The 10,356-nt window shown below is 44.5% G+C and overlaps 1 protein-coding gene and 2 non-coding genes across 3 annotated transcripts in view; 2 read left to right on the plus strand and 1 right to left on the minus strand.

Annotated features, from left to right (window-relative positions):
* Positions 1-1,906: 1,906 nt before the first annotated feature.
* LOC117443827 (E3 ubiquitin-protein ligase TRIM21-like) lies at positions 1,907-9,714 on the minus strand. The gene is made up of 2 exons (XM_034079665.2): positions 9,517-9,714; positions 1,907-4,050 (listed from the first exon to the last, which is right to left on the minus strand). Exon 2 carries the CDS (start codon positions 4,046-4,048, stop codon positions 2,354-2,356), a length of 1,695 nt encoding a protein of 564 aa, XP_033935556.1. The 5' UTR covers positions 4,049-4,050; positions 9,517-9,714; the 3' UTR covers positions 1,907-2,353.
* A 280-nt stretch (positions 9,715-9,994) lies between these two features.
* Positions 9,995-10,105, plus strand: trnal-caa (transfer RNA leucine (anticodon CAA)). The gene is made up of 2 exons: positions 9,995-10,032; positions 10,060-10,105. It is a non-coding gene; the product is annotated as a tRNA-Leu (tRNA).
* Positions 10,106-10,355: 250 nt separating this feature from the next.
* The window catches only part of trnak-cuu (transfer RNA lysine (anticodon CUU)), a 73-nt gene continuing 72 nt past the window's right edge, over position 10,356 (plus strand). The window contains exon 1 of the tRNA in view: position 10,356. This exon is cut by the window's right edge and continues 72 nt beyond it. This is a non-coding gene — a tRNA (tRNA-Lys).

Below are 10,356 nucleotides of genomic sequence, written 5' to 3' on the forward strand. Positions count from 1 at the left end.
GAGAACTGGGTGGGACTTTCGGAACCAGTTCTAAATTGGTTTGAATCCTACTTAAGGGGCAGAAACAATGTTCTTTCTATAGGTAAATACACATCTGAGTTGACAAATATGACATGTGGGGTTCCTCAAGGCTCCATCTTGGGGCCTCTTCTCTTTAACATCTACATGCTACCACTGGCTCAGATAATGAAGAACAACAAAATAAGTTACCATAGCTATGCAGATGACACACAAATGTACGTAACAATTTCACCAGGAGACTATGCTCCAATTCAAACACTGAGTAAGTGCATTGAACAAATCAATGACTGGATGAGTCAGAACTTTCTCCAATTAAACAAAGATAAAACTGAGGTAATGGTTTTTGGAGCCAAGTCAGAACGTATAAAAGTTAGCGCTGAGCTTCAGTGTGCCATGTTCAAAACAACAGATAAAGCCAGAAATCTAGGTGTAGTCATGGACTCTGACCTGAGTTTCAACAGTCACATTAAAACAGTTACTAAATCAGCCTACTATCACCTAAAGAACATATCTAGGATTAAAAGACTAATGTCACAGCAGGATTTGGAAAAACCTGTCCATGCCTTTATCTTCAGTAGAGTCGACTATTGCAATGTTGTCTTCACAGGTCTCACTAAAAAATCTATTAGAAAGCTGCAGCTGATTCAGAACGCCGCTGCTCGAGTCCTCACTGACACTAAGAAAGTGGATCACATCACTCCTGTTCTGAAGTCTTTACACTGGCTTCCTGTGTGTCAAAGAATATATTTCAAAAATATTGCTGCTGGTCCTTCAGACCAGTTGTTTCAAAACCTTGAACCTTCACCTCCAGGTTTGATTCATTGAGTAAATGCGAACACCCCAGAACTAGGGCAAACCGAGAAAGCCTAGAGAAGGGTGTTTCGGTTTGCCCTTCAATCAAACTCTGTAGCCCTTTTTTTGCAATCGGAATGCAATGGGCCCTTCCTTCTGAATTTCTAAACTTTGATAAATAGATCAGTGGGTGTTGTATTTCAAAGTTCCCGAGAACTAAGTTCTAGTTCCAGATCTTTTTGGTGTGAAAGCAAAATCTCAAAAACTATCGGAACTATTCCTGGGAAAAGCACTCCTGTGTGAAAGCGCCTCTTGTTTTTCTGAATACATGTAAGAAATTGGACTTCCTGTGATGAGTTTCAACAAATGTTTTTATAATATCTCCTCTGTCAAGTCCTCTCCTCCTCATGTCAAAGTGTACAATATTTAAAATGTTTGCATTGTAACTTAAAGGTAAAATACCTTTGAACAGATTATAAAGCTTGAAGGTAGCTTTTAATGTAAGAGATGTTAATGCAATATGTGTGTGTGACCTAATGGTAAATGGATGTTTTCCAACCTGAGGGTCAGTGGTTCAACTCCCAGCATGCTCTATTGTTTTGTTATTTTACCTCACTGAGCCAAGCCCCCAGGAAGTGCGCCGGACTCTGTGCCCAATATTCGTTGTGTCCAAACGGCGGTACTGCAACTTCCGTATCAGTCCGTGACGTCACCAGGCCCAAAATACTTTTGTTCACATGTGGAAAGAGATGTCTGTAAATCGCTGGATTATTTTTTAAAGTAAATAAACTACGAACAATTTTATAGCCCTTAATAAAATCATTCGGTCCTTAAAGTTTTAAAATGCACTAAAAGTCGAATCTATTACTTTCTCTCTCCATTCATTCTAGTGAGCTTAGAGTGGGAGCTTGGGGGCGGGGCTTAATGTCAGGAGGCGGGGCTTAAGGGGCGCATGCTCTATGAGCGCACATACGGGTACTTCTGCTCTGACAGCCAGGCATGACGGGTAATCTGTGACGTTTCGCTCTCTCAAAAGAGACCTGCCGGGTAGGAACTCTTGCAAATTCTTTCAAAAATAATATCTCTCGCAAACTCTTGTAAAAACGTTTTTAATTGTGGTGTAAAAAATGGAAAAAGGTAGAAAGATATTTAGGCTTGATTCCAGTTTTTTCTGAAGAACATATTCAGGTGACCAATCAGGTATACAACGATTAGACAATCATGGTGATAGATTTGGCACAAAGTAAGAAAAGTACATATACATATTTCACATGCTTTTATTCTATGATATTACAGTTTCAAAGGCAGGTAATGCAGTTTTCAGAATTCATCAGATAATCTCAATGATTTGTTAGAATTGGTGAGCTGTTTCAGTGAAAACATTTACAGAAAAAGATGCAATGATCACAATCTGATAAAACAGTGTATACAACGCCCATCCCCTAAACATATACATTTATAACATTGAAGGTCTCCTCCATGCATTTTGCATGATAGGAGACCTTTAAATTATATTGAACCTGATTTAAAATCAAATGGTCTACTGAGGTGATGCCTGCTCAGGCTGATTGACAGGAGAGATGATCAGAGGGGCAGAGTTTTGACCACTTTGGTTGTTACAAGGATTAAAGAATGGGTAGAGTTTCTCTTTGAAGCAGCAGCCAGTGAAGGAGTAGATCAGAGCTGCAGCATAAACATCATAAAAGGAGACCAGACCCTCCTCATAATCCACAAACACCCCCACCTTCTGAGGCTGAGACTTCAGAGAGAGACGGACCCCAGGACCAGCAAGAGCTTGGTACTCATGTCCATTCCTCAACCATATCGTCCAGTAACCTTTGGGAGGAGTCAGTGAGATCTTTCCCTTCCTGTTGATCGACTCCTTGGCCACTCCTAAATCCCAGTTAGTCTTCCCTTTGACCTGAACCTCGTAGTAGAATCTCCCTGAAGAGAAACTCTGCTTTGCAAAGACACAAGCCCAAGAATCAAATCTCTCTGGACTGTCTGGGAGATTCTTCTTCACATCACCACAGTTGACTTGTTTTCCATCAGCAGACAGAATGAGTTTGGGTTGTGCTGTATCAGGATCAAGAGTCACCTCCACCTCGTACTGCTGGACCCTCTTCAGCTCCACCTCCACCTCGTACTGCTGGACCCTCTTCAGCTTGACCTCGAGCAGCTTCTTCATCTGTTTCCTGAGCGTCTCCTCCAGCTGAGTCACAGCTCTCTTCACAGTCCCCTCATATGAAGGTGGACGGACCCTGACTTCTGTCCAGTTCTTGGTGGGTGGAGCAGCGCTCAGGGACGTGACGCTTTGGAGGAGGTGGAGCTGGTCTTCAGAGCGTGAGAGCTGCTCCACCTCAGAGCTTCTCTTCTCCAGCTCAGAGACTTCCTGTTCCAGCTCTTTGATGAAGCCTTCAGCCTGTTCCTCTGTCTCTCTCTGCTTCTCTTTGATGGTGTCCATGAGCTCGGCCTGGCTTCTCTCAACAGACTCCTTCAGAGCGGTGAAGACCTGAACACCATCTGCTATCTCTCTGTCTGCTCCTTCCTTACTGAGCTCCACTGAGCGATTCATCTCCTGGATCTTCAGTCGTCTCTTCTGGATCATCTGCTGAGTTTCAGCCTCTGTCTTCCGCAGCTCAGCCTTCTTTCCTTCATATCCTTCTTTCAGAGGAACGACGTCATGCATCTTGTGGTCTGAAACAGTGCAGAGCATGCAGACACACACCTGGTCGCTCTTACAGAACAGCTCCAGCAGTTTATCGTGCTTCACACACGTCCTGCCTTCCAGGTTCTCCTCAGGGTAAATCAGCTGATGTCTTTTTAAGCCTGTGTTTTTCAGGTGAGGCTCCAGGTGAGTCTCACAGTAGGACTGCAGACACACCAGGCAGGACTTCAGGGCCTTCAGTCTGGTTCCAGTGCAGGCGTCACAGGGAACTTCTCCTGGTTGGACAACGTGTTGCTCTGAGCTGCTGCTGCTGGCTTTCTGTTGAGCTGACCGTCTGAACTGAGCAGCCATCTCAGAGATGAAGGTGTTGACGCGCAGCTCAGGCTTTATGTTGAACACCTCTTTGCAGTTGGGACACTGACACTGGACAGCAATATCCCAGTGTTGAGAGATGCAGGCTTTACAGAAGTTGTGTCCACATGGTGTGCTGACTGGGTCAGTGAACACATCCAGACAGATGGAGCACAGAAACTGATCTTCAGTCAGCAGACAGCTGGCAGCAGACATGTCTGGAAGAACAAAATGGGAAAAAAAAACAACGTTTTAACAAATCGTAGAGAATACGTTATGCATACAGGATGTAATAAAGCTGACACTAAAAGCTCACTGCTTGCTTTAAAAGTTAAATACTATCCATAATGTGTTAAACATGTAGATCACTTTACAGTTGAACCCAGCATTTTCGCCAGGCGGGCGTCTTGCCGTCCTTTGACGTCTTTATTCAGCTCGGAGCGCCCTGAACTCGAGCTGAGGACGTCCACAAATAATAATAATTCGAGAGAAGATCGAGAGTTTTTATCGATTGAACTGACGAAAAGTAAAAAGGACAAGGACATCCCTCTGTTGGAGGGGCAAAGGAGACTGGTGGAATTATTTTCGCCGCCAGCAAAGCGTGTTCCTGTGATGGAACAAAGTGTACTGCCGGCGAGCCTTGACGTTGGCGCCATGGGTTTGCCTAGAGAGCGATCCTACGCCAGCATTCCCAGCGCGTGCAGACGACCCGGAGCCGGAGTTGTCTTCATCTTGCATCCCATGGCCAGCGCAATTCAAAATTGTGTGCGTGTGCATACGTAAAGAGATAGTATCTATAAGGGACGGCTCAATTCAAAATTCAAGCCGCCCTAACGGTTACAAAGAGGTGTCAATCACCCAAATCGACCAATGGGTTCCAGAGGAAGGGCCTCCAAAATGCAGGTCTGCCTGGCAACTGCAGACCTAGGCTTTGTGGTCAAAAAGGGTATTGAGGTCTGGGTGATTTTTTAAAAAAAAGGTCAAAAACAGTTGTATTTGGATGGAATGAATACCTATAGTGATATTTCAATTAAATACAAATGAGTTTTACAGTGTGTTACCTGAGAAAGGTCAAATGGCACTGATGGTAACCAAATGTACCCAAAGGTGAGTCTGCCTGGACCTACCTGTGCTAAGCCTCTCTACATAATGTCAAGTTTCACTACATTTGCATCTATCCTGACACAGGGTACTTATGATATATTGTGGTTTGGATCCCTAAAGGTTTTGGGCTACTATCCCATCATTCAAGGTTTCACTATAAATAATGTGGTCTACGGCCAACTCACAGGTGTATCATTGCTTTGATAACAAGATTATTCATATGCATTACATTGCATTTAGCTGACGCTTTTATCCAAAGCGACTTACAATAAGTGCGTTCGACCAGGAAGACACAACCTTGAAGAAAACAGAATCATAAAGTACATCAGGTTTCATAGAGCCAAGTATTTCAAGTGCTACTCAACTGGCTATAGATAAGCCAGTCCTTTGTTAGTATACTGTATAAGTGCTCTGTTAGCAGTTCTTTGTTAGTAATTCTATCGCTCGAGGTGGAGTCGAAAGAGATGAGTTTTCAGTCTGGAAGGTGTGTAAGCTTTCTGCCGTCCTGATGTCAATGGGGAGCTCATTCCACCATTTTGGAGCCAGGATAGCAAACCCACGTGTTTCTGCTGATGGGAACTTGGGTCCCCCTCGCAGCGAGGGTGCAGCGAGTCGTTTGGCTGATGCAGAGCGGAGTGCACGTGCTGGGGTGTACGGTTTAACCATGTCCTGGATGTAGGAAGGGCCAGATCCATTCGCAGCATGGTACGCAAGTACCAGGGTCTTGAAGTGAATTCTAGCAGTTACCGGAAGCCAGTGGAGGGAGCGGAGGAGCGGCGTGGTGTGGGAACATTCAGGAAGGTTGAAGACCAGACGAGCCGCTGCATTCTGGATGAGCTGCAGAGGTCGGATGGCACATGCAGGCAGACCAGCCAGGAGGGAGTTGCAGTAGTCTCGGCGTGAGATGACGAGAGCCTGGACCAGAACCTGCGTGGCTCTCTGGGTCAGCTGGGGACGCATCCTCCTGATGTTGTAAAGCGTGTATCTGCAGCAGCGGGTTGTAGCAGCGATGTTTGCCGTGAAGGACAGGTTGTTATCTAGGGTCACACCCAGAGTCCTTGCAGTCTGAGTCGGGGAAACAACAGAGGTGCCGATGTTGATAGTCAGGTCAAGAGTGGGACAATATTTTCCCGGAAGGAAAAGCAGTTCAGTTTGGTCAAGGTTGAGCTTGAGGTGGTGAGCAGACATCCACTGAGAGATGTCAGCTAGACAAGCAGAGATGCGTGCGACGACCTGGGTCTCTGAGCGGGGGAAGGACAGAATTAGTTGGGTGTCGTCAGCGTAGCAGTGGTATGAAAAACCATGCGGGCTAATGACAGACCCGAGCGAGTTTGTGTACAGGGAGAAGAGGAGGGGACCAAGAACAGAGCCCTGAGGGACCCCTGTAGTTAATTGACAACTATAATATGCCCCTTTTAGAAGTGAAGATATAGTCATTAATTCTGGGCATGTAATTTTCGAGCCTGAGGCCTGAAAGATAGGCCCAGTGCTTAAGAGGCCAATTGAATTTCCTGCTATAACTCTGTGGCCCATAAACAACACAAAACCACTTTTTGTTCAGTCACAGTAAAAGTCTATGGACTATTTTTGAAAGCCTAATTCACACCGGACGCGATGCGATGTTTGGGGGCGGTGCGATTACATGTAAAGTCAATGCAGAGATGCGGACAGATGCGAATTCGCTCCGACGGCAAGCATGAAGCGGTTGATGCGAATGTTGCGGCGATTGAGGTGATTGGAGGGGTCCGCGATAACCGCTCGAGTTCAATTATTTGAACTCGAGCGTCAAATTCCCGTGACGCGATCTCCCGGTAGCCAATCAGCGTTGAGGATCTCAGCCTGCCGTCACTGACGTAGAACCACAAAATGAAAACATCAGCCGTTAGCTGTTAGCACTCAGAGCTCACAGCTCCTCATATCTGTTCAGAAACTAGACAAAAGTTAAACAAGTACAAACCACAGACTGTCTGTGTCATGGTGAATACAGTCGTTGGTTTATTTATGTCTGTAGGCCGTTGTTATGAGTGTGGACGGAGCATTTACAACGTTAGCTTAGCCGATTTCCATTCAGAAAACACGCATTTTAAAAGGTGTTTCTCTGCCATCTTGTCAAAGCATTCATTCATGGTTTTTACTAACCGGTATCAGTATGTTGTTACTTCGGCATCATTTAGAAACGTGTATTACAATGTAATCATGGTAAAATATGTTAATTTTGTTGTAGTTGTAGCCCCCGAGCCAGCGCGTCTTGTTTGAATGATGCGAGTAAACACAGCTGACAGCCGCGGTGAAACTCGAGTGACTAGAGCGATGCGATAAGAGCGAAAATGTGCATCGCGTCCGGTGTGAACGCAGCATAATGCATCACAATATATGTAATCATAGCCTCTGATCCCTGCCTGCTACCAGTCACATATTATTCTGTATTTGAACAATATGTTATACGGCCATATCTATACAAAACCTGTCTCTGAAGTGTTTTGCTCAAAATACCAAACAGATCAACCATTCTAGCCTCATATCCCTCTATTTCAGCCCTGTTGCTAAAGTGCTGATTCTGAGACAGTAGCTTTAAAAAAAATAAAAAATAGAGGAGAGTTCATGCAAGAGAATTCTCCCAGCAGAAACTCAGCTAAATGCTGGCGTGATGAAACTCCACATCATGTTCCAAACCACATCAAGCATTCTCTCTGAAAGAGTATGGAGCACAAACTCTTTCTCTCTCTTTACCACAAGGTGAGTTCCTTTTTACTTCCTGCTTCTTTACACACACTGGGTGTTTCTCAATCGCGGGGATGCTGGCTTGGTAGTCGCGTACTTCCAAGTCACTTCCTTCAGAAACGAAGCAAGTATGCTTCCAAGCCACGGATTCGGAAAACGAAGAAGAATGGAACAGGCTAACAAGTGTGCCACTCTCTCTAACGGTTTCAACATAAACTGTACCGAAAATAAATACCTCACGATGTCTATCTAATTATGAACTCGCTTTACTTTCAGGAACACATCTTTGGTGATAACACATTTAACAAAGTCACATATTTACCAACACATGTTCTACGCCACTAAATACTTACATTTCAATGTGTGCTGCGTCGGTTCAGCCATTCTCCACAAGGGTTTTTGAAATTGGTCCGTGCGCAAAGCATTGTGGGGATTTTAAGGACGCGAAGTCTACCCATGTGCAGCCTCGAAATTTCCCCCAAACCAAGGACGCGGCCTCGGTGGAATTCCAAGTGTGCTGGAGATTGGAACAGTCCTTCGGCGGCACTCGATGATGTAGAATCCTTGAAATATTGGCTTGGAAGCCAGTATCCTCGAGATTGAGAAACGGCCACTCTCTCCGGTACAGGTTAGCTCTGAGTGTTAGCCATGCTAATGTAAACACAGACCATATTACTTCCAGAAAACATCTCATTGTTTCTGATAGCAACGTTTCTGATTGGCCCGTGGGTCTAAAGCCCGCCCACATTTTAGTAATGTCGTCATGACGCAGCAAATCTGGATCGGCTCCGTTGTTCCCCGTTTTCAGAGATGTGGATACGGAGGAAAAGAGAGAGGGTTTTATTTTCTGACACTTTGTGAGTCTCCTGACACACGGGACACACACGGGGGGGACACCGGGGACACGTTATGTATAAAAGACAAAAAAGTGCATTTTACATGATAGGAGACCTTTAAATGACTGCAGCATGTGTATTAGCTGCCTGTTAGTTATTCAAAGAGAAGAAACTGCCTCTGGAGGGAACACGTGGATTTGAGCCTTTGCAGACCATTTACATGCACAGAAACCTATAGAACCCAACAGGAAAGGGAAAGACCCTAATAGCATAACAGGGCTTCTTAAAAAGTTACCCTGAGAGGAATTCCTTAGGTTTTGAGTTTATACCTGATGTTGAAACATTGTCAATTATCAGCTTTGCTGCTGGTGGCAGAAATTAGAATTCCCTTCTGAGAAACTGATAAATTAGTCATGTAGAAAGTTCCTCTTTTGTTATATTGAACAAAGTAATAAAGAAAGTCAAATACGATCTAAAATGCAGGAACAGAGCAACTTCATCCTTAGAGGATAAAGAGGGTCTGCACCCCGAACACAGCTCACATTCCCACTGCGTAGAAGAAAGAAAACTGTCTGCTTATCCTACCCATACATTATGTTAGACATTCTCTAAAAATTCCCACCACTACATCATAAAACTTCCCAGTCCTTAACCATTTGTAAATCCACCTTTTACCCCACATTGACATTAAAAAAAGAAAGAAGACGGACAGCAGTAAGTAACTACAGTGAAGTTGAGACTAAGGTATTAGTTGTATATTTATTAAATTGCTATATTATTCTTCAAGTATAAGTAAGGATATTCTAAAAACTAAAGGGTGATAAGATCAAGGCTGCTGACCAAAGTGTATAACAGTTAAATAAGTTGTACAATGTCAATGTTGTGCCTTTACAGACTACACACAAAGAAAGACCTCTCAAACAACCTGAGCTAGGCTAGTTAGCTGTTAGCAGGCCTGGGCTAGCTGCAGTTACTGTTCTTTGTCTCGTGTTCAGTGAGGCGTTGTGTCTGCAGTGAACTCACTGAGGTTGCAGAGGTGCTGCTGTGTTGTTGAGAAGAAGCTGCTGGATTCAGTTGGTTCTTCAGAGAAACAGAGACGCGGTCTGGACTGCAGCTCTGCTCACACTAACTTTCACTTTCGTTTCTGTGAAGTTGAAGCTCTCGTGTTTCAGTGTTGCTCCTCCTCTCAGTGCAGCTCTGTGAGTGAGGGTGTATCACTCAATGGGGAGGACATTAAAGGGGACCTATCATGCAAAATGCACTTTTGGGTGTCTTTTATACAAAAATATGTGTGTGTCAGGAGACTCACAAAGTGTCAGAAAATAAAACCCTCTCTCTTGTCCTCCTACCCACATCTCTAAAAACGGGGGAACAACGGAGCTGATCCAAAATATATGATGAATAGCTCAATGGGCGTTGATTATCTAAGTCACCAATGAGTCTGTCCACTTTTAGTTTTTAAAAACACATTTTAAACTTTAGATAGAAATATTGGTTTTGTGTCAGGATGGCCGAGTGGTCTAAGGCGCCAGACTCAAGGACTGGCTCCTTCCTGAGCAAAGGGACGTCTGGTCTCCACATGGAGGCGTGGGTTCAAATCCCACTCCTGACAGAGTGTTTTACCTGGGCTTTAGCCACCTGTTGGGCCGTAGCATTTTAGGGTGTATTAATCCTTTCACCTCCAGGTTTGATTCATTGAGTAAATGCGAACACCCCAGAACTATGGCAAAACGAGAAAGCCTAGAGAAGGGTGGTTTCGATTGCCCTTCAATCAAACTCTGTAGCCCTTTTTTTGGAATCGGAGTGCAATCGGCTCTTCCATCTGAAATGGAACATGTTGGCCTATATTGGCACTTTTGCTAG

Source organism: Pseudochaenichthys georgianus, unplaced genomic scaffold, assembly GCF_902827115.2.
Source record: "Pseudochaenichthys georgianus unplaced genomic scaffold, fPseGeo1.2 scaffold_684_arrow_ctg1, whole genome shotgun sequence".
NCBI classification, from domain to species: domain Eukaryota; kingdom Metazoa; phylum Chordata; class Actinopteri; order Perciformes; family Channichthyidae; genus Pseudochaenichthys; species Pseudochaenichthys georgianus.